We start from the raw sequence: 24,770 nt of genomic DNA on the forward strand, positions 1-24,770 counted from the left end.
GAGAGAGATTTTGGATAAATGTTCACTACCAGTCAAAAGTTTGGAAACACCTTCTCATTCAACGGTTACAGTTTATTTTAATTATTTGAAACATTGTAGATTAATACTGAAGTTCTCAAAACTATGAAAGGACATATATGGAATTATTTAATTAACAAAAAAGTGTTAAACAAACCAGAATATGTTTTATATTTTAGATTCTGTAAAGTAGCCCCCTTTTTCCTTCGTGACAGCTTTCCCCTCTCTTGGTATTCTCTCAGTCTGCTTCATGAAGTGGTCTCCTGGAATGGTTTCTAATTAACATGAGCCTTGTCAAGAGTTCATTTGTAGAATGACTTGCCTTCTTAATGTGTTTGAGACCATCAGTTGTGTTGTTCAGAGGTAGGGTTAGTACACAATGGATAGCCCTATTTGACTACTATTGTAATCCATATTATGGATAAACCATATTATTTCATAGTTTTGATGTCTTCAGTATTAATCTACAATGTGGAAAATAGTTAAAATAAATAAAAACCATTGCATGAGAATGTGTGTCCAAACTTTTAACCAGTAGTCAATGATTTCATCTTGGGCCAGCTAATACTTTTCATTTTCTGACCCTTTATTGCCAATGCATTGATCCCTAAAATAATGGAAAAAGAAAAACTATATGTTGCAGCCCTAGAAAGGTCTTGATCCTGGGTGTTGAATAGAACAAATGCTGGAGTCATTAAAAAAAGGTAAATATAATCAGAGACTGGTTATACCTGAAATACATCCGTTTGAGTTTTGGAGGGGAAAAAGTTTTTTCTTCCTCTCACAAACGGGAATAATTTTGTACAATCATATGAAAAGAAGAAGGTCTCACAACAGGAAAAAATTTGTACAAAACGGTTAAAGCAATATCAAAGTTTTATTCTTAAAATGTAGTATAGAGAGGAACAGTAGTACAATTCAGACAGAAAAAAGGAGAATGTAGTTCCATCTTTGAAAACCTTTGATAAAAACGTAAAAAGAGTAACCTGAATTTGCTTTGTGTTCAGAGGGCACTGAGGCGCGGCCCGAGTTTTGCATCACTGTTAAAGTTCGAAAGAGATTGAAAAATACAACCATCTGCGACAGCGTAAAAAAATACAGCTGGGGAAAAAAAACCTCTGCTTGACATCTGTAGTGTTTTTTGCTCTGGTGTTTTTTTGTCCATATAACAAATACAGCATAAAATCTAAAATGATACATCAACGTTTTGAGTTTCATTCATTACAGTAAAATCAGTAGGATGGTAAATAGTATCAAAAGAACAAACAAGAGGACAGGATGGTGTGATGAACGAGCACACAGCGTGAACAGAGACAGGAAATGGAAGGTTAAAGTTCACGGAAATAAACCATAGCGCCAGGAGGTCCAAAGCTGACTGTCAATGTGTTCCATTACTTAAATCCACTAGTTAAATAATATATTCTTCATATATATATATATTTATCTTATATATTCTCAACATATATATATATATATGTGTGTAATATTACCCCTTCCACAGTGATTTGAAGGTAAAAGTGACACGAAGAGGCAGGATATCTCTATGACTTAAAATATATCTTCTTCCACTGAGAGTAAAGGGAAGTTACACATCTTCTGTATCATTAGCACTTCAATACATACTGTATAATCCACTGCATATGAACAGATACTGCTGTTCCAAGGTTTTGACCCGCAAACAATCCGTGTTTCCTTAGAAAATATGTGCTTAATGAAAGAACAAAGGAGAGAAGAGATATCTGTGGAAAAAGGACAAAATTAAAACGAAATATGCATCTAAGGTAAAGTGAATGATTCTGTAGCATAAAAACATTTAAAAATCTCGACAATTACAGACACAAGCAAGGATTTTCTACACTAAGCAAGTTTTCACCTGGCTTTCTCATACATTATATCTCAACAATAATTAAAAACAACAATTTTGGTTGGACAAATAGAAATTAACAGTCTTGATTGCATTTGGAGTCAATATATATATAATATTAAATAACAAAAAAAACAAAGAGTCTAATAAAAAAGTTGCTCATTGGAAGAAAGACACAACAGTTTTTATATAGTTCCATTCAGACCCGCTTTAGGGGAAGCCAAGAAACATAAAAGAAAATTATTTTCATGAACACAAACTTAAGTGCATGTCTATGAGGCGCCATAGAGCTTCACTTTTTGTGGAACAAAGTGTTTTTCTACCTGGCAGACCCTAAAAATAAAATTAAAAATAAAAACAAACTTACATCAAATTAAACCGATGACATTTTGTACGTTTTACACGTGAAAAATGGAGTTCTTTCAGACTTTAAATATCACACGTCATGATTTCCTGCACAACTGCTTCCCCCAAACAACCAAAAGGTTCAAGTGATTTTAAATATATAAACTGTATTTACTCAGTACCAAATATAAACAAACGCATACAGGTGTTGATGTCCACTTAGGTCCTTAAATGTCAAAAAACAAGTACTGCCGGTAGTTCTACAAAATGGTGTGTGTGTATGTGTTTGTGTGTGTCTGTGTGTGTGTGTCTGTGTGTGTGTGTGTGTGCATTAAATAAAATTGAAAGCTTAAAAACAATGGCAAAGCATACCTGATAGTCGCCGTAGCACAACAGTGTTCTATAGTACGAGCTGATTACATATATGTATAACTGAGTCAGTTTAAGCTTTATGATTATAAACATCATATATAGCCTTTAGGTCCAGTATTCTGCGACAAGCATTACAGCACCAAACGTTTCATCATTTGGCAAAATTCAAGCTTTAAGTGAAAGTCAAATGCTTTTGTTTAATAATAATAAAGTGTTACTGTGACGCCGTGATTTGTATAAAGCTAGCAACATTTCCCCTTGTACTTTTGCTTTTTTTTTAATCAATATTTTCCCCGCTTAGAAAAAAAAAAGAGAGAAACTCACGTTGTCTGTTTTTTCTTTAAAGCGTTTTCAGTAGTTTTTGTTCCTGCTTAATCTTGGTGTGCGGTCTGTTTGGCACAATATCACAGCCCTTTTAAATTAATCATAAATATGGCTGAGATACATTAGAGTCACAAAACAGATTTTTTGGTTCCAAGATTTGCGCAGGGAAAGGAAAAAAAAAAAGAGAGAAAAGAATAATATAATCTTTAGCGCATCTAAACATGATCTACAAAGCAAGTTAAAAATCTTCCTGTGGACAATAATGCTCTTCTTCTGTGTACTTTGCACAAGCACCTTGCAATATATTTTCAGATTGTGCAGCAAGCTACAGCTAACACTGCGCCTCTGCCTGCAGACAAAAACAGGATAAAATTATAGCATTTGATAAGACCATTATAACCTCTCTTCATAAATTAAATAATTAACATTTCGCTTTTTTAGATGATTGGCCTAACCCAACTCAAGAAACTACATCACCCCACCCAACTCTCCCCCCAACAACAGGAAATAAAAATACATCACCAAAACCTGATTCATCATATTATTCATCATTAGATTCTTTCTCTTGTGGGCACTGGGCCCAGAGTTGGACACATTTTAACATAATAAAATCTGTACATCTTGGAGTTCCCACTCTACCAAAGCTTTTCTTCTTTTCAAATCCATCTCTTTGTCATTAAACTTGCACAATTAAGTAACCTCAAGGTTTGATAGCACTTTGGAGTTGATTGTTTACCAGCTAGGTTTTTGTATACATATATATTAAACATCAACTTTTTTAAATTTGTTTCTCAAGCTTGTTCAAATTCTTAGTCCTCTTCTGGGGCAGCACTGGCGTTGCTCTCACCCCAGTTTGATTGGTCGTTGTCGGTGGGTTCCTCTCCCTCCAGGTCCTCCACTTCCTCACCTTCGAAGTCTTCGTCGCGAGGAAACTCCATGCCCTCCAGGCCCTCCTGAGTAGCTTGGTGCGAGTCGGCGCAGTCCGCACAGACGCCGTAGCGCCGCGAGCCGTGACGGATGCCGACGCTGGCTGCAAGCATGAAGATCTTCTTGCACACCATGCACTTGTACTTTTTGTCCTTCTTATGCACCTGCAAGAGGGTGGAGGGAGGAGTCATTCACTTGAGTTAGATGAAGAACGTTCTCAGTGCTGATATAACAACAATTAAAGGAATAGTTCCACAATTATGGAAAAGCATTTTTTGCTTTCTTGACTGTTCTCTGTTAGCTAAAAATGAAGCTACCACTAGCAGCCTGTTAGCTTAGCATGATATTAAAAAAATGTGTTAACATTTTTATTGAAACACTTTCTTAATAAAAACTAAATGAAATGTTTAAACACTTTTTTTTTTATGCTAAGCTAACTAGATGCCTAGCTTAGCATTAAAAAAACAGTTCTTACCAGTACTTGAAATTGTTAAAATAACAATTTTTTTTAACCACTTTTAAGTACTGGAGTGCAAAATGTGTCACCTATTTTTTGCTAACATTGGGAGCCAGTAAGTTTAGCAAAAACAGAAGCAAGAGATGAGACTGAAGTGTGTTTTTCCTTGGTTCTGTAGCAAATGAACTACAACATGCTAATACATGGACCTTAAATCACTAATAGGCAGGTAGGGCCAGGCTAGCTGTTCCACCTGTTTCTCTAGTCTTCATGCTAAGCTAAGCTCACTAATCTGCTTATGGCAGCTTCATCTTTAACAGAGACAGGAAAGTGGTATTAATTATCTCATCTAAGCCTCTGCGAGTGAAAGAAGAGAAGCCAAATGTTGAACTATTCCTTTATACAAATATGTAGCCAGAAATCAGAGATGCTACAGTTACAAGTGTGGCCTCATTTTTAAAAAGCGTATTAAAGTAAGATGAGCCTCTTGTTTTGTACCACTCTGTGTGAGACTCGGAGATACTCCCTACACTAGAAAACACACTTCATAGCCAAAAATGTCTCCCTTTAAAAATATCTTTCTGCGTTTGCTCTCTTGTGCAGAAAGCTGCCAGACACAAAAAATGAAGCAGAGTGCCAAGATGTGAGGGTGGCCAACACATTCATGCAGCGTTTGGCAGAAGATGGTGGAGGCCCGTCACACAACGTTAAGGAGAGAGAAGAGGAGCGGGTGCATATGTGGACTCACCAGGGAATGTCTCTTTACGTGCTCACGGCGGGTGAACAGCTTGCCACAGATGTCGCAGCTGAAGGAGCGCACGCCCGAGTGGATGATCAGGTGCCTCTTGAGCGTGCGCCGGTGCTTGGCGATGTAGTTACAGTGGGGGCACTTGAGCTTATTGAGGGCTAGGTGCGAGGACTCTCCTGGACAGAGACACACAGTACACAAGGTGAGAATGAGACAGACTTAGTTACCCAGTGTATCTTACTTTAATTCTTTACAAAACACAGCTAACATTTGTCACTGAAGAGGACGAACTTACTTTATTAATCCCCAGGGGGAAATTCAATTTTTTCACTCATGTTATTTTTCATTCATGCTTCACGCACAGTTTTTGGTATATACGTACAATTCACACACATGCAGTGGACATGCACTTAGGGAGATATGTCAGAGTGAGGATGCTGCCATCAACCAGCGCACCCCAAGCAGTTGGGGGTTTGGCGCCTTGCTCAAGGGCACCTCGGCAGTGCCCAGGCAAGTGAACCGGCACCTCTCCAGCCACCAGTCCACTTGCCAAACTTCATCCATACTGGGACTCGAACCGGTGACCCTTTGGTTCCCAAGCCAAGTCCCTATGGACTGAGCTACTGTCGCCCCCTACTGGAGTCCTGTGTTGGTCCATATACATGACAACCCTGGATGACGGCACTGGTAATGGGCATACCTTCGACTTCATCGTCAGTAACATCTCACACACACACACAAATTTTGTTTGACTGTTAGCATTTTTAGGATGACTTTTTTGGGCTCCCCATCTTTGTAAAATTGGCATCATAACTCCCCTTCAATTGGTTAACTTGACCTAGTTTGAGTCACTTTGTTCCAGGCGATCAACGTGTCGTGGCACACCCTCTCTTTACAGATAAGTGGCGCTGTCCACTGTTCTGAACTAGTATTGGCATTTAAAGGTCTAGATCTACGACTGTTACACATTTTCAGATGTACTTTAAGACACTTTGTCTTATATTCCAGTCAATAACGTAAGTCTACAGCTGATCAAACTTTAGATGCAACAAGGCAATCATCATAAAAGTTACATACGCATCTATAGATCCACTAATGAGAGCAGGGTGTGTCACAAACCAATATCCTGTTTATCAAATCACTGAGTTAGGATGCGGGAACCATTAGAGAGGATTAGAAACCATAAATGAATGTACACAAGCAGCTCCTTTAGGGAACATTAAATACAAACTTATTACTGTGATACTCATGAAAACTTTTACAACCAGCTGTGTAACTGTTGATAAATAACAGTCTGCAGTGACAGAATAATACACGACACACAAGACATGGGCTGTTTTCGAAACGGCCTTCTACATACTACCTACAAATGCAGAAGGTAGTAGATACTGCCTACTACATACTGCGTTTGAATTTAGTATGTAGTATGACTGTCCTATTCGATCTGTGTTGCAGTACGCTGGGCCAGACGTCACTGAATTTCCAGTTTCGGAATGTGAAAGTAAACAACAGCCAAGCAGATGGAGAAACTGCTTCTTTAGCATCACTTAGGATTTAAAAAGTTAAGAAGTGTTTATATGGAATTTTATAATTTTCACAGCACATAAAAACTGAGTTCCCCCCGTCAAAAAAAGAAGAGAAAAGAAAAAGCGGAACGAGCGCTGTGCATTGTGGGAACCAGTACGCGAGGCAGACTGATCCGATGCATCCTGTGAAATTTTCCTGAATCAGTAGTCATCCTGGGAGTTTTGGCATACTGCAGATTTTACTCTTGTTTACATACTACTTACTACATACTGAATTTTGGCCAAATCAGTACGTACTGCTAGAATAGTAGGCCGTTTCGAAAAGGGCCATGGATTCAGTTCATGCAGTGTGAATGCAAAACTAGAAGCTGCCACCGTGTTGTGACATTGCATTATGAACATAATGGTGCAGTGTAGTGTTAGATGATAATAAGAGGAAAATTGACTATATTAGCAGCTCTGAACATCCGGCAACTATAGAAAGCTAAAAAAAGAATCTTTATATAAGAACAGTGGCATAGGGAATCATCCATCAAGCTTGGCTATCATTCTTCTTCATAAAAACAGTGTGAGGAATAGCGTGGTTTTAATTGTATTCCTTATTAGAAAAAAATGAAGACGTCCTCAAACCAGCGATGTCTTCATTAACTCTCTTTGGATGTTAATGCTCATAAGCTACGGGGGACAGCTGGCCTTACAACTAAGTGAGCAATGTATTGATTTAAAAGGCTCCACATAGAGTGCTGGTCAGAGAGGGAGAGGGAGAGGGAGAGAAAGAGAGAGAGAGAGAGAGGAGAGAGAGAGAGAGTCGGGGAACAGGGTCGGGCCTTTTGTTTGACACAGAGAGCACACAACAGAGGCGTTGTCAGGGCAGGTTGCTATAGGGGGGAGGTGGAGGGGGGATTGATGAGAAACAGGTCACCTGTGTATTCACGGTGAGTGTGTGTGTGTATGTGTGTGTCTTGTATACTGCCAAGTAGCACCTTGTAGAAGAGAAAAGAGCTGGCAATTCAGACACGGAGTAGTACTGAGGGGAAATCGCAGTTTCTGCTTTTTAAAAAGGCCAACTGTATCGAGCACTGTTCTGGAAAACAAATCCATCTACAGCCGCTGAGGAACGTTTTAGCAATAGAGAAGTCTGAGCCAGCCAATTAAGACAAGTCTTTATGCAAAATCTACACCAGAGAGGTTACTGTTAAAGATGTAGATGTTTTCAATTTGAGCCCTCGTCTCCAGCTGTTGAAGGTACTCCATTGCCTCCGACTACAGAGTCAAAGAGCGGTCTGAATAAGGGGCAGCTGAAGCAGGTGCCGTGCGACATATAGGAGATGGAAACCTTTGTGAGAGACACTAAACACAGCCATAAAATCAACAGCAATATAAGCTCAGAACAGCTGTATGATATGGCTAGTTTATACAAAAACCAGACTGAAGATGAATTTAATTAAGATTGCTCCTGTGCCTTCTAGGTTGCATAATGTGTCAATCAAACTTAATTCCAATTAATTCAAGAGTTTGATTCTCTATGGAGTTAAAAAAAAAAAAAAGTAGCTTCATCAACATCTGCAATTTATATTATTTTTCTCAACATATCTCAACATTGTGGGTACCTGATGTCCACTAAGTGAACACCTGCACAAAAAAGTTGTTTATATATCACAATGCCAGCTGTTTTTAATATGTATATACACTTAATTTGCCTCTGACCAAATTAGGGATGCATGATGTTATCGGCACATTATTGGTATCGGCCAATATCGGCTTTAAAATGAACTATCGGATATCAGCCAACACGCCGATATCCGCCAATATAATTAACCGGTAAAAAAATGGGCTGCTGCACACATGTTGGGCTCATGTTTTAAGTTACATTAGAATTTAAGCAGCAGTCGGTAAGGTACATGTAGCTGACTTGTTTAGGCACATTTACTGTCAAAGAGTAAACCATTTTATTTAATTTGGGTTTAATTGCTGTACAGTTGCACTTTTCACATGTTCCCTGTGAACAGAGGTTAGGTTTACTTACTATGTCAATTGTGAAATTGGCCAAATTTTGCCCTGGTTGTGGGTTTTGTTATGATTGTTATGATCCAATATCGTGCATCTCTAGACTAAATGCTTATTAGTGTTTGGGATAGATAGTGGTCTACCCAGTCTAGTGAGCTGTACAGAATGGCTACCTACTGAAGTGACACATTTGCTTTCCCTTCAAGCATGCCTGGAAAATGTGTGATTTTGGCCTATAATGACTCAGATTGCTGACAGGCAGTCACCTCCATGTCTTTTTTTTTTATAACTGACCAACAAAGAGAAATGTGTTGATCATGAGTCCTTAAACAGAGAGGCGTGTCTGCCTTTTCTCTTCCCCGACTGCTCACACTCAGAAAATGAGTTTTGGTTAAAGTTTCACAGAAGCAGGCAGGTTTTTTTGGGGGGGGTTTTGCTGTAGGCTAGAGAGTGCGGCGTCTTACCATTTTCCCAGGACTCTCCTTGCTGTAAGTCCTGGATGATGCTATACTGGATCTGATTGGCCAGCTCTGGGAAAGGTGGGGAAGGGGGAGAAGGGGGGAGGTGGGAGAACAAGAGGAGTGATAGGGAGAAAGAAAGAAGAGAGGTGGTTGAGAGCCTGAGGGGGGGTGCACACCTTCACAACGCTGCGTGTACACAACTAACCGACCCCCACATGAAACAATGGAGGTTTCAGTTAACAAAACAGGCAAACAAACACACACAGGGCCTTGCTAGATGTAAAGCACTGTGCCACCCCCCACCCTACACTTCAGCATGCCCCCCAGGCTAGAGCAACAAGCTAATGATGGACCCATGGCTCCGGCAGGGAGGGGGTTAATTAGAGAAGGAGAGCTGAGTCCTCACACCGGCTCAGCTTACATTTGGCTTTTGTGTGTGAGCACCTGTGTGTGTGTGTGTGTCCAGTTCCTCCAGCATCAGCGCTTAGAGCCTATTAAAGACACGCCCCGTTGAGTGTGTATATGTGTGTGTGTGTTCACTCTCCCTGGGTCAATATTTGGAATAGTGAGGACAGCCCCAGTGCATTAGAGTGGATTAGGGAGGGGAGGGACAGCCCCCGCCGGCTTTGCACCTCGCAGGGATTGGGGGAAGTTAACTGTGGGTGTGTGCGTTTCTGTGCTTCAACAGAGACGAGCACGTATACATGCAAATGTATTCCACCTGCTCTGTGCGTCTGTGTGCAGAACCCACCCTTTAAACAATCCAACAGTCGTGTTTGGAGAAGAATCAAGAATTTATTGGCCAGGAGTGTCGGCCGTGGGCTCGAGCATCATGAGAACAGACAGCAACGGCAAAGTACTTATAGATCTATAAACACAGAACTTAATGTGGCTTTAAACTCATAAACCTTTCACTTTGTCTGTTAAAAAATTAGATTTCCACCATGTGGCTGAGGAAAAAATCTTATTTTAGATTTAATGTGTATTAGGAATGTTGGGGTTTAAGTCTTGCAAATGTTAAAATCTTCCATTTCCCTAATGATCAAATTTTAAGCTGATTTTTGGGGGGTTGTTTAAAATCTCAGACTCTTCGATCTATGATGAGATCTGTCATTTCAAATTAGTTATCAACAAGTTATCTGTCATTTCAAAGATGAGCCCAGTATACAATAAGCAGAAGAATCATTAATGACAAGAGTCATGGTATTGCTATCCTTACCATTGAACTAGTTCAAAACTGTCTCTTGAAGATTATGAAAGAAATGCATAAAAACAAGCGTGTTTTTAAGGGTCCAGAACCAATGCGGCACAAAGAATCGCAAAATTGGGGTAGGATGTTTGGAGCATGACTGCACAGATCAAACTGAAGCGACATGAAAGCCAGACAAATGACATCACTGTGGGAAACTAGGACAGCTAATATAGGTGGATGACTGCTCATAAGCCTGCACAGAACATGCAGGAAAATGACCACAGAGAGGGGTTCATAGTTAGAGAGAGGGCATCTCAATAACAAATCAGGGCTTTGGTGTGCGGTCATGCCCACAAGTAGAACTCTAAACCCTCCTTGTCCCTTCTGCATGACTATCAACAACAATTGAATAATCCAATAACCCACAGTAGACATGACTAATAGCTGAGCGCATTCTCATTTTTGCTATGGAAAGCAATATTTCAGCAAAGCGTAACTAAAACTTGAGACATCATGTGACACATATATTCAGAGCGAGCCACAACAAACGGACACTTTATGCAGTTTCGGACCGATCGAGCCCGAGGAGAGACAGAGAGGTTGTGGGAACTGAACATACAAATTATGGAAACCTCTGACAAACGACTTTCTGTTTGGAAATGGTACATTTACATCTCTCTGTGTACTGCATGCGCCATGATTGTGCAGAAAGTACATTTAGGGACACACTTGAAGAATATCTAGCCTACACGCCACCAGATATTGGACAGGTGTTATAAGCTATTATGTTTAAAACTTTAAGAATTTACATCATTTGAAGACACATAAATGAAAAACTTGATTTTAAGCAGTGTTCACTTTACATATAAGCCACAGACTTGGCTCTAAAGTCTTCACTTTAACATTAACAAAACTAAAAGGACTTTTTGGTGAGCATCAGAGAGAGGGAGCTCAAATCAAATGACTAGCCAACATGTGGCTCTTGTTGTTTGGTCTCTCATTGAGCCTTATGGCCCTTTTCCACCGGCCCGTCTTAGCCCTCGTACCAGATACCAGTTTTTCGTACCTACTCTGCTCTGGTTCCAAGCGAGCTGAGCCGATACCAAAAGGTGACGTCGACGGACTGCCGGCCACTGATTGGTCAGAAAATGTCGTCACTGAAGAGTCATGAGCGCGACGCCCGACACAGGAATCAAACCCGCCATTTTTTAAAAACAACATCAGCACTGTACAATGTCTGTACAATGTCTCTGTGGTCCGTTGACGAGGTCCAGCCTTTTTTGCTTTCCTCTCTCGCTTGGTGTGACAAAAAGCCACAGACCGAGCAGCAAGTACACCATTGCCTCCATGTCCTCCATTGTTTGTGATTGTTGCGTTTGTGTCGCGTTCAAAATGACGTGAACGCAGTTTTGCGCAGCTGTGTTATGACGACCCCGCCCACCGCAAGTCGGTACTCGGGCTGGTGGAAAAGGTACCCAAACTGAGTAGAGTCGAGTAGAGCTGAGTCGGGCTGGAACTGTGTAGTGAAAAGGGGCCATTAGTGGACGGACAGGGTACAATTTGTTTAAGAAACCCTTGTGTCAAATCTTCAAATCTTCAAATCTTCCCTAGTCAGCCTAAACTTTACTGCCACATCACAACTGGAAGCCACTCTCCTGAGACACAATAACTGCAGACACAAAAACCTCAGAAAGCATACTTGTGATGACTCTATTAAAAGGGGACAATGGTATTCTAAGGGTAGCAAAACATGATCCTTAAAATAGGAGTAAAAGTGCAGGGCCTCTGACTTTTAGGATAGTGTTACTACTCCATATGTAAATTTATAGTTGTTAAATCCCTCATTACACCCAAGCGGCAACCTCCAGTCATGCGGAAGTGTTGTAAACTGCAATTCATCGAGAATCCGCTTGAGGCTGGCTACAGAAACACCGGAAACCACATAGACACCAATTCAAAAAAGACGATCTTTACAGCATTAATAAACATGTTTACAGCCTGGATCAAAAAACAGCTTGGGTCTACTCAGCTAATCTCTCTATCGGCACACACTGTACGGGGGGGTGAATTTTTTTCTAACGCAATGGTTCAGAAGATATTAAGATTACGAGTTTTTGCCCAAATAAGGACATGACTGACGCGACTCCTGGACAGGAACACATAGCTATTGGCTAGGAGGCTCAAACTCCGCCCCTTTATGTCACACTATGCCCAATTGAGTTCTGCATTTCCAATACGGCTGCCGCCGTCGATTGGCTTCAAAAAAGCGCTCAGGAACAGACGGGTGAAGTCACGGATACTAAGTCCGTTATATATACAGTCCATGGTTACACCAGAATCAGTGTGATGTCACGCACAGCCTGATCTACATTTAAACTAAAAGAATGTAAAGTGTATGAATGAATCAAACTAATAGATACTGAACTATAACTTAGTGGTAAACAGGTGCCGTGAAAGCTTTTACAGTGACAAACCGTCTACTTAAAGTCTAAACCATACCTTTGTTTGGAAACATAGTGTACATGAAAGTTAGACATGCATGTGTGGAGACAAACTCTGTTTTTAAGCGAGCGTCTCTCTCTAAGCCATTACAACACCCCGGATCACTTCATGCACACATTATGAGAGCCCTACGAGGAGTTGAAGGCACTCAGAGCATTCAAGTGCATTTAGGGAGGCCTGGGGGAAGAAATGTTTCCCCGGCTTTCTTCATTTGCCTGCATTAGGGAGGTCTCCTCTCTCTCTGTCGCACACACAAAATGTAGATCTCTCCCTCTTTCTACACACATGTTGTGGACCCACACATCCTCCTCCTCAACCTCCTCCTGCTCCTGCTCCCATCCATACCACTCCACTTAATATGTGATATCATTATGGTTACATGGAGTGCCAAGCTTAATGGGGCTGACAGAAGGAGAAGGCTGGAGCCGAGGGGAGATTACTAAGAGTGCTCGCTGTGTGTGGATTGGATGGGCAGAGGGATGGGAAGATTAAATGACAGAAAGAGGGAGTTGTCAAAGGGAGAAGAGAAAAGGGAGGAGTGAAGAATTTCTAACAAGCAAGATTTGAAAATTAATTGATTGAATCCCTCTGACCTTTAAAAGTGGCTTTCATTTATTTAGTGATTTTATAAACCCGGGGATTCAGAGCGGGTCTCAAAGCAAAAGAGGCTGGGACATTTTCATTCTATGAATACATGAATTTCAATCCCCTCTTCAACACATTTTGAATATTTGTTTGTTGTATCATTAGAGGACACTGATCTGAAGTACGACACAGCACAAGTCTGAGTAGTGCTGTGGCCACAAAGCACTCCAGGTGGGTGTTATTTTTGTAAGCCCCCCGCCCCCCCCTGCTCTGTAGTGATTAGTGAAACAGAGCTTGGAGTGACTTCCTTGTTGTCCGTGCACAGCAGGTTAAAAGCTCTATAAGCGATCATTCCTGCTGTTAGGTGCTAGCTGACTGATACTGTTTGAGAGCTGAACTCCATGCATTTTGCAGGGGATGTGATCAATAACTGCATCATGAAAGCAGCGATCATGCCTGTGCTCCCCACTGTGATCTGCCACTGCTTAGCTTGTTAGCACTAAACCACTTCCACGGTAATCATGGATGTAACGTGATCAGATATGGCACTACATGGCCACAGATGAATCATATAAATGAGGCAACGCCACCCTAAAGAAACAACAGTGCAATCTTCCAGCACTAGATTAAAATGATTCAAAATTTACAGACTGCAAGCAGAGGATCAAATACTTGTGTCACGTGACCAAGAGGGTTATCCTCTTCAAACCCACTGACCTCCCTGGTGGGTAAATCATTAGAAATGCATGGTGGGGGCACTGGCATTGGTAACACCAGCAGACTTTTACTACATGACAAATACATGTGTGAAACGTTATTGTATTATCACTACATTTCTATAAACAAGTTACAGAAAACAGTTAGAACATCGGGTGTAACGTCTTGTTTTGCACGAGCAACATTTAGCTTAAGCAGGAAGGCAATGGAGAGGTGTGCGCATAGCTAATGATGCTACCTGACGGGACTGTTAATTGTTCTGTAAAGTCCCAAACGTGCTGTAGCTTCAGGCAAAGTTTGCAGATGTAATCACATAACTGCAGCACAACAAGGAGTTGCAGAGGTGACAGCACAGAGCAAACTGTCACTGTTCTCTGACCCTGGTCATGCTACTAGATACACTGGAGGCTACTTAAAAATGTACGATGTGATTGATTGATTGACTGAATACACCAGTGCAGAAAATGCAACGCTGAAGCCCTGTCTGTTGTGTCATATTAAAGTTTTCTGTAAGTGTTTGGTCACAAGTGTTCTGCATGCAACTCTCTACCTCTGAAGTGAGTCTCCTTCTGTAATGACAGTGAAGGCACAGCGTGACTAAAGGTGCATTACGACCAAGAGTTCCGGGGTCTTTTAGCCTCCAAAACTACTTTCCCCGGAACTAAAAGGTTCCTGCGCCCACATTGTTGTCTGCGTTTCGACCGCGGGCTGAAGTCCCGAGTAGATTGTGCAAATCAGGCCAGTGACGCATGGAGGAAAAAAATTATATTAAATAATATTTTGAAATCTTAAATAAAAACTAAACCAGTATGCATTCCCAGGAACTCCCTCTGTGTTTCAACAACTGTTTAAACTCCACAAACACCGAAACGTTCAACCGAAAGTCCCAGGACCTTTGAAAAGTACTACCCCCCAAGCAGGGGCTTTTCAGGGGGGAGATTATCTACCCCTGAACTAAATTTAGACCCTGGTTCCTCCGGTCGAAACGCACGTAGTTCATGGGGTAATGTTCCTGCGGTCAAAAAACGCCTTAATAGAAATAAGAAATGCTTAGGTTACAGTGAGAGCTATACATGTATTGTATGGGAAAGGGTTCAGGGTGGGTGTGTGGGGTGAATTTGGGATTCAAAGTGTGTGTCATACCAGCATTTTCTGAGAGGGAGGAGAAGTCCTCTCTGGGGTAGGAGGCTGAAGGCTGGATGAACATCCCCTCGTCGAATCCCTCTTCAGGCTCAGGTGGAAAGTTGTACACAAAACGCCGCGTGGTTGTCTGCTTTTTCCTCCGCCCGCTTCCAGCCGCAGCATCTGGTGCTTCTCTTTTGATTGCTGCGGGGGCTGCTGCAGCGCCACCTGTGGTCGGCTCGTTCCAGACGAATACCTGGCCGCTTGCAGCCCGCGCCTCATTGGTCTCTGCTGAATCAGATGAGTTGTCGTTGTGGTGGACCCAGCTACCAGAGGCTCCGGGGGTCATCAGGGCACAGCCCTCACTCCCAACCACAGTCACCTCTATATCGCTGTTCTCCTCCTTCACTCTACTGCCCTCCTCGTCTTCTTCCAAAGCTTCCTTTCCCTGGTTGCTGCTTGCCTTGATCGACAGCTTTGACAGGATGCTAGTGGCCCAGAAGTTGCTTGGCTTTCGGTCCAGTCCTCTCTGTCCATCTTTGGCGACTGTCTGCCTCTTGTTGTAGTCTACGACCACTGAGTCAGGGGCTTCCTGCTTGATGCTGATATTCAGGGCGTCCTTTATAAAAGCCCTACATGATTGTACTACTTCCGTCATCTGGAGGTAACTAGCTACAGACATCACCTCTATGGCATTTTGGCTTGTGAGCAGCAGATTCCCGGAGTACAGGAAGTCAAGGATAACTGAGAAGCCCTGCACAGCAGCGACATCCAGGTGTGTGACTGTGGCCTGGTCCTGGGCCTCACCCTTGGTCAGACAGTAGAGGGTTTTGAAGTAGCGGCTGCCCGCCACCAGGATGTTCTTATGAGCGCGAAACACCTGACCCGAGACGATTATGTTGACGTCACAGAGGATGCCGCTCTTGCGCTGCTTGTCCAGCTCCTGAAGAAGCTGGTAACAGTATGAGTTCTCATTGGGCTTGTTGCGGTAGTCTTCCTCTGAGCTGATAGTGGAGGGGCTGGCGTTGTCTGAGGGCCTCACCATCTCCTTTTATGTGGAAGAGAGGAAGAAAGAAAAACGTTATTGCAGAAGATTTGTGTTGATACTTGTGTTATCAACATCATCCAGCACAAACACCCCATACAGGAATACTGTCACACAAATGCCCTCAGGGGTTCCCAGTGTGACACTGACACTCCTGCCCTGGGGGTGAAACAGGTTTGACAGGCTCCTGTTATGGAGGAGGTGGGAAAAAAGGCAAAGAAAGGCGTGTTTACTTTTAGGCATGGGTCAAATTACATAACCCTATGATCAATTCCTTTCCTGCATCAAACCGAAACTACACAACCAGTCATATAAAAAATATGACAGTAAGTCCAACATGTGAGTGAACTCTAAAAGACTACTATATTACTTATAAAGAGTATTTCACTAAAGATTATTTCCTGATAAGGACGGATACATCCAATTACAGTACATGTTTCTTTTTATATCAAGCAGTGTTTCAAACTAAGGTGATCGCTCTTACTCACAACTTAACAATACATCTCTAGTCCGGTCTACGCTTCATCTGGATTGATTGACAATGTAGTAGTTTCTCTTCCTTCGGTGCTGAAGTTGATTTCTTATACACACTACTCTAGGGCATCATTTCAGACGTGATTGCAGTTACAGCAGAGAATGGGCTTCAGATGATCCTTAGAAAGCAGATTTGCAAGACAAAATATTTTACATACAGTTAAACGCCTGTACTGTAAAATTCAACTCCATCTTTATCAGGAAAGGGAGATATAAAACAGGTGGTTATTGGACCAAAGAGAGGGCTTACAAAGCTGGATAGCAGAGCTATAGGATTGGGGGAGGACTGGCAACAGCACAGAACCGCCACCCCCCTGTCTTAACAGGGCAAAGGGCCAGCCTGGTACAGAGCGGGGCAGAGGAGAAGGGAGAGTATGAAAAGTCTTTACAATCGCATTAAGGCTCAGCTCTTTAACACAAATCAACGAATACACATCCAGACCTAAAATTGAAAATGCATAAAGAGCAAGCATGCATCTACGTCTACAATACAGTTTCTACACTGGAAACGCACACTCCTGCTGCAGCATACATCTCTGGCTCATTTTAGAATTGCACAGCAGATGTCCTAATCCAGAATAATTCACATTGCTCTAGCCCTGCATTTTTGCCCCCGCCCACCACCATCTCTTCTACACACACACACACACACAGAAACCAAGCTGCCTACACATACACACACAGCTGGGGCTTCAGCTCGAGTAATTCAGATTAAATCCATTTCTCTGAGGTCCCCACCCAATCCCCACCCCCACCCCTACTCCCTCCACACTGCAGCTCTTGTCCAGGGCAGCCTGGGCACACAGGATAGTATAGGGGGGCTTATCATCCTCCACCACAGCTGGAGGGGGAGAGATGGAGAGATGGGATGGACTGAAATGAGAGGCTGAATGAGGCAGAGAGAGAGAGAGAGAAGGGGACTGCAGGCTGAATGAAATAAGAGGTGGGCAGACAAATAAGAGCAGAAAAGAGAGCAGAAATCTAAATTGGACTCTGAGAAGAAAAAATGTAGAAACAGAGCTGACAGAAATAAGTGTGAAAAGATGAGGAATGGTCGGGGCACAAAGGAAAAAAAGCCTGATAACACACGCACAAAGAAAGCGAGTGAGAGCATGAGGCAGAGATTGAGAGAGCGAGACCTTGAGCCTCGAGAAAAAGGACCGAGGAGAAAATGTGGAGCAGAGGGGGGCCGGAGAGAAGAGAGCCAAAGAGAGAAGGAGTTGGGTCACCCCATTTTAGCCTTCACAATGGTCCGTGCTCTCCCTGAGGCTCATTGTCCACTCACTGTGGGTCTTTGTGAAAGGGCTCTGCACTCACTCTCTTATTACACAGCATGTCCCACAAGCAGGCATAGAAAAGGAAGCAGGGTGCACGAGGGCGAGGTGAAGAGGATGGCAAGAGCAGAGAAAAATTATTCCTGATATACACATCAAAGACTGTGAGGGGGGAATGGTCATCACGTTGAGTGCTGTGGTGGAATATATTAATTTGAAGGGTGGGAGTGCAATGACAGCGGGGGCTAGATAAGCTTTGGAGTGAGATTGTGGGTTGTCATGCAGTTTTTTTTTCAACTTTTTTTTTGTCTAAAAAGGTGTGTGTGGACAAAAAGGAAAATATATTTCTCTGCCGAACATCACCGTACAAATCTGTACTGGTTAAAAAAAAAAATCAGGACTTTTAAGTGAGATATTCACCTGATGTCTAATGTTTGCATCAGAATTAGTCAGAATCAACCTCTTTTTTAAAAAACAAGCTTTTAAAAGTTCTTTGCAGACTCTGTAATGGACGAGTTTAGGTTTTTAACAAAAGTGCATCATGCTATAGTGATTTCAGCATCTTTTTATATATAATGTCTCATAACTAGAGATAGACCGATATGTTTTATCCAGGGCCTATACCGATACCAATTAATAGTAGTCAAGGAGGCAATGTTTGGAGCTGGAACTGCTGCAGGCGGAAGAGCACTTCTGTGTTGCAGCCGTAAATAGTGCAGAATCGAATGGACTTTCTGGTGGCAAATTAAAGTACTGAAAAAATTCCAAGTGGAGCGTACACCTAAACAGAAGTGAGTGCTCGGGATGGAATCTTTAAAAATTTGCTAAATCATGTGGCAGAAATGACACCGTCTGCAGAAACGGTAGCCTAGCTGGCGTTCCATTTCTCCCTGCAGTTTCTCATTGGCTGTTTGGCTGTTGCCCGTACCGTGGCTCTGGGTGTAACCAATCAGATGGTGTAGTGACAGCAGACAGAGAGGCGCGGCTGCATCAGAGCCAAAATAACCCAGTTTTAAATTGATCTCTTATCGGCCGTCGGATTTTTAAAAAAAGGTTGATGCCGTTATGAGTCAAAATGCTGAATATCGGCGCCGATAATCGGTCTATCCCTACTATAACCATGTGCAATATTGTAACTTATTCCATAACATAATTTATTATTATACTCATCTACTAAATGTGCACTCTGGCTTAGGCTAATTTAACTTATTTCATGTCCTTAAAAGTACTTATTACCTTCCTTTGTACAGATTGTATTTTTATTTAGAACTTTTTGATTTGTGTTTAGGTTTATATATTTATTGTCCTTACTGTCTTGTTGTGTCCTTACTGTCTTGTTGTTAAGTACCAGTGTTCCATTCACCACGTCAAATTCCTTGTGTGTGTGAGCTCACTTGGCAATAAAGCTTTCTTGAAACTTCAATCTTTTTGACCCGTCTCTCATTATTATATCACAGCAAACCACGTTTACTCCGGGATATCATCACTGTAGTAAACTAGTATGCAGCCAATATGAGACTTGCTAGTAGCAATAAAAATGCAGGATTATATGGTGAATTTTATATCTGCCTGACCTATTTGTAAGAATTAAATCGCAGCTAAATCTTCTCTTTGGATCCATACAGATGTAGAACACAGACAAACTGACTCCCTCCAAAAACAGATGCATAGGTGGTCTTTTACGAGTATCTGCTTTGCCTTCTGTCTGAACACACCTGAACACTCTCCCCTTCTGATAATCTGAAATACTCTCATCAAGCTGACCAAACCACAAGACTTCAGGATGAACACAAACAGTGCAAATATACTTAAAATACCACACATTTCAAACTCCTTGTACCTGGGTATGTGCAGAGCTGCTTTATCATTAGAACTCACAAGCTACCCACCCCTCAAACCCCATGACTCCCCACAGCTTCTATCCATTACACACAGCAAGGCACTGGGCCAGAGAGGTAAGACTGTGCCCAGCAGCTCTGATACAATGCATGTGTGTGTGTGAGAGAGCTTGTTAGAGGGTGTGTGTGTGCTTTTTGGAGTCAGGCTAGGACAGCCTGGTACTGGATAAGTTGCTCTGTACTGGCCTCGGCAGCAGCATCATCCTTTCCCCAGATGTGCCACGTGTGAGCTGGGAGCTTAGAGAACCAGCAGACCAACCCTGCACAGCAGATGCTGGAGGCAAAAAACCAGCCGGAGCCAAGAGAAAATGTGGGGACAATATCAACCTCCCCAAATCATGACGTGGCTTGCTTTTTACCCGAGCCAGAGTCTGGGAAGGTGGGAGAAAAAAAAGGTAGGAGAGTTCCAAAGAAGCCTTTGATCTAAGCCTAACACGGCCAAAAGAAATTGATTTACAGGTGGATAGAGCAAACCATGATGCTCAAAGATTCAAGCACATTGACACATTGGCCACAGTCAGACACATCTCTAACAGATCATGCGATACAGCACTTCCTCCATACGACATAATGACCCACTGGAGCCAGTTTTTGTTTACTTTTCATGCACACGTTTGCCTCCATCTTCTCACTAATCTAACCCCCACAACCATTATCAAACAAATCCCATGACCAGCCCATCCCTGAGGCTATCTCCACCACTAACTCCCCATATCCACTGTACCCTTCCCTCAATCCCCCCCTCCTCTCTTCACCCAACCTCGTCTGTCCCCAGATGTCGAAACAATACTGCTGTGTGTGTTGGCCTAAGGTGTGGGAGGGCCGCACCGAGTGTCTCCCGGCCTCCTAACAATGCTCTGACAGAAGAGGCAAAAGCAGGGGGTGGACTGGGGGAGAGGAACGAGGGTTAGAGGAATCAACAAGAAGAATTCTCCCTCTGGCTCCACTCCACCCCATTCCCCTGACCTGTGGCCCCCAATAAAGTCCCATCTACCCGGCAGACACCAGATCCCCATGGGTGGGGTCCCCATCCCCAGTCGGGGAGACGCACTTTAAACAATGAGTGTGGTGTTTGTCTACACTACAACTGGGAGAGAGGGAAAACTTGAAATGCTCCCCTGTATTTGAATTCCACCCCAGGGAATCCATTCAGAGTTATCTTATCTTACACATCTTTTAGACCACAGTCATGCAGGTAAAACATTTGTTTGGCTGTCAAACTTAATGGGGCAACTTGGATCTTGTGGACTAGCCTTTGAGTCTGTACTGGTCTTGATTGTATGCATCTTGGAGAGTGCAGAGGTTTACTGAACAGGTGTTTACATCATTGGTAGAAACTTCATTTCCTATAGGAGGTAAAAAAAATTAAAAAAAAGAATATACAAGAAAGAGACCAAAAAGGGAAGTGAGTGAGAGAGATCAGCCACGGCTGGAGTGAACTGAAAATGTACCTCTTTATGTAGCAATACTGAAATGTACCTCTGAATTATGACACATTTTAAAGAACAGATATAAAAAGATTCACTGTATGAAGAGACAACTCTGCGACTCCCACTGTAGCTTTGACTTATGACCTTTCACTAATTTGATCACAAAGGAATAAATGTTCCCCCACAAACACCATGACTTAAAAAAGGTCCCAGATATACAATTTTATTCTTGATTTAAGGAAGCTACATGACTTACTTTAGCCTCATCCTAACCTTTGCCAGGGAGCACAGAGAGCAATCTGAGCACAAGACAGTGTCTTGACAATTAAGGACAACGGACCCCTTCTCCATGGAGACCCACATTCACCACAGCAGCCCTGGTGTGCTATGGTTAATTGAGTTAGCTTTAACGAATGCAGCAGAGGCCTGACTAACGTCAGGAATGGGTGAATAGAACAAGAGGTTGCCTCGTAACACTATAATTCCCCTTTAATGTACTGCTTCACAATGCTGCCTTACTTAACATACACTGCTACTCATTATTTCTACAGCGCTATATGCATGAAGATTTTATTTAAAGGACAGTCCTTAAAGAAAAGCATTATCTAAAGGAACATGAAAAAAATAAATAGAAGGAGCAAAAGCAATCTTATTTTCATTTCCAATAGCTCAGGAATGGGACTGTATGTTCCAGGCTATGTTCTTCACAAGGAAATGGCCTGGATAACCTCTCAGTACAGTGTCTGGGGTCCTTGTTGCTAGGGAAAAGCCACACCAAGCCCCTAATCCACTCCTACAGCTCTCTTTACCAATTAGAGATACAAGTTAGTGGATCACTTTAAGTCATTCTGATTAGTGATTGCGTGTGCAAGGGAAGGAACTAAATGTGGTAGCCCAATCCTCTTCTCGCACAAATCAGAGTCAAATAGCGCCCACTCTCAATTCCACTGACCGCTCAGACCACTGTCAGGAAAGCTGGTTGGATGTGTTAATGCTCGAAAAACACACTTTATTTTCTAATCCTTTGTAGGATAGATGGAGAAATGGCCTCCGACAACAAATTGTTCGAGGAAGTACACATTCCCTTTTTTTTTCTGAGGTCTCTGAAAGAGTATTCAAGAAATGAAGCATACACTGCAATAAAATAATGAACCAATAAAAGGCCTCATGCATGTCAATAAAGATATTGCGAATAAAGGCTTGGTCTTTTGTAATAATTCAGTACTCAATGTCGTGATACAGTCAGTAGCTGTATAACCATCTCAAGCTTGGGCTGGATTACCCACGAAATAAGAAGTCAGTCAGGATTGTCTCTGTTCTTGTTAGGACAGAGCCTCCATCCTTGCATATCCCCCAAAGGTAGAACACAGGAGCCCATTAAGCCAGAAATATGTGGAGGACAGGGTCAGGTGATGCCATGTCATTCTATTTACTGACATCTATTTCACTCATTCATGCCTATTCAAAGGGCTGCATTTGGGCCAGGCAAGCTGTCAAGCTCCAGGCAACATGATTTACTCTCCTCCTCTTCTTGTCCAGCCCTGCAAGTGACACCAACTATGGATTTTGGGGGGTCATTCTAACACAATGCCTCTAATTTAGCTCCCCAAAAGGGAGGAGGAGGTGGAGGAGGAAGAAATGCGCCAGAGGTCACCCGGGACTGCGAGCCAGCAGTACTGCCAGAGAGGCCAGGAGAAGGAGGGGGGTTGGGAAGGGGTGCGGTTCCCCAAAGGCTGATAGGGTCGAGCTTTTCTTGCCATTGTGTGACCTCTAGCATGCTAGCAATCAAGACAGCTGTTCGTGCAACAAAGGGGACATATATAAAAAGTATCTTACAAAACTACAACTGTAGTTATTAGTGACTTTCCTGTGGAACAAAAATGACGAATACTCGTAAAATGTACTTGATTCCCTTACAAATAAAGGGCTCCGGTGTGGTAGTGAGTAGCAGGTGTCATGCTGGAGCAGGTTTGTGCCCCTGATTTGACTGAAGGGTTAGATTGAGGGCACAGGAGAAACCTTTTACACACTAGCCTACACTAACTACAAGCATTCGTTCAGGCTGCAAAACAGTTTTAGGGTGTTATCTCATTTCCTAACCAGGTTGGTCGACATTAGCATGGGAGCAAGGGGGCTTTCCACTGCCGTCACTGGCCACCCACCTCCGGGCAGACAGAGAGCTACAAGCGGCTCTCTGGCTATGCTAGTGGTTAGCTCACGTTAGCCGGCTGGTGCTAGCTAATCAGCCAGGAGGAGGATTGTGAAGCTTAGGTAATGGCCTATTTTCGCTTTCGTTGTGTTAAAAAGTTATCAAAACTATCATAAAAGACAAAACAGTGAAGGACATACGGTGTGACAACGTATTGCAGGTGTAATGCTCCGTAGGTTTTCGTCTCGGACTTGAACCAACGTTACCTGTTTGGTTGGGTCATTTCTCCCGTGTTCAGCAGACAGGTGATGTCTCAACAGCAAGGCCCGCTTGTAGTTGCGACTGCCTTTAACAAGCTCGTCGCTGTTTTTAGTGGCAATGTTGTGACACCAAGAACAGGACATAAGTCCGGTCTCCTGGCAGAATTTAAGCCATGGAAATTCTTGCAACCACGAAGCGTGGAATAATGAGTGTTTCTGAAGCAGCGTCTGCGGTCTCATCTCCACACCAGATTTCCTGGAGCCCGTCTCGCCTCCAGTGGCACCGCTTCCCGACTCCTGACCGTCCGTGTTGTTAGGACCGTTCCCCACTGTCAAGCTACTCCCTCCTTCCCTGGACCCGTCCTCCCCTTCTCCCGAGCCGACACGATCGTCGCCGTCCCCGGCTGCCCAGTTCCCCCCTTCCGGGTCCTCTTCTTCCTCCGCCTCGGGTTCCGTGCTATCGCTGACAGACCCAGCGCCCTCCACTCTCTTCTGCGATGATCCTTTAGCCCCCAGATCCCTGTCCTCCTCCTGATCCGGCCTGTTCCCGTTAAATTGTCGGTCTTGACAGGCCGGGGCCTCCCAGCTGTTACAGTTCCCCCCGCCGATACCGCTGGAACCCGTTAACCCAGCTAATCCACCTCCTCGGAAAGCCAGCGACCTGCGGTTTCTCTCACCGGACATTTTTCTTAATATATTTTAGAAGCTTCACTTTCTCAACAGTATTCCTCTCCGACTCAGATATAACGTGATTGTATAGGCTGTATGTTCCGAAAGAGATGGCCCGTCGTCGTTTCTTTCCTCCGCTGTGGCCCTCCCGGTGAGAGTATGTAGGTTATGCGGAAATAAATAAAGGTTTTAAACGCATAATGAATTTCAGGGTTCTCGCTGCGTCCGCGCAGGCCCCGCAGAGGTCGAATGGCAACGACTTTCCTCCCCACAATGCACCTCGAGCAGAGAAAGGGGGGGTTAGCCAGGGAAGGGGCGGCTTTTAAAGGAAGATGGGGGTGCTG

The 24,770-nt window shown here is 43.1% G+C and overlaps 1 protein-coding gene across 2 annotated transcripts; it reads right to left on the minus strand.

The window, feature by feature from the left end:
- Nucleotides 1–876: 876 nt before the first annotated feature.
- zbtb10 (zinc finger and BTB domain containing 10) lies at nucleotides 877–24,706 on the minus strand. 2 transcript variants are annotated; one of them, XM_034704928.1, is made up of 5 exons: nucleotides 23,764–24,706; nucleotides 15,189–16,215; nucleotides 9,053–9,118; nucleotides 5,056–5,231; nucleotides 877–4,014 (listed from the first exon to the last, which is right to left on the minus strand). In XM_034704928.1, exons 1-5 carry the CDS (start codon nucleotides 24,439–24,441, stop codon nucleotides 3,733–3,735), a joined length of 2,229 nt encoding a protein of 742 aa, XP_034560819.1. In that variant the 5' UTR covers nucleotides 24,442–24,706; the 3' UTR covers nucleotides 877–3,732. The 2 variants fall into 2 exon arrangements, with proteins under 2 accessions (XP_034560819.1, XP_034560820.1); XM_034704929.1 differs by lacking the exon at nucleotides 9,053–9,118.
- Between the last annotated feature and the right edge of the window lie 64 nt (nucleotides 24,707–24,770).

This window comes from Notolabrus celidotus, chromosome 16 (assembly GCF_009762535.1).
Source record: "Notolabrus celidotus isolate fNotCel1 chromosome 16, fNotCel1.pri, whole genome shotgun sequence".
Classification (NCBI taxonomy): domain Eukaryota; kingdom Metazoa; phylum Chordata; class Actinopteri; order Labriformes; family Labridae; genus Notolabrus; species Notolabrus celidotus.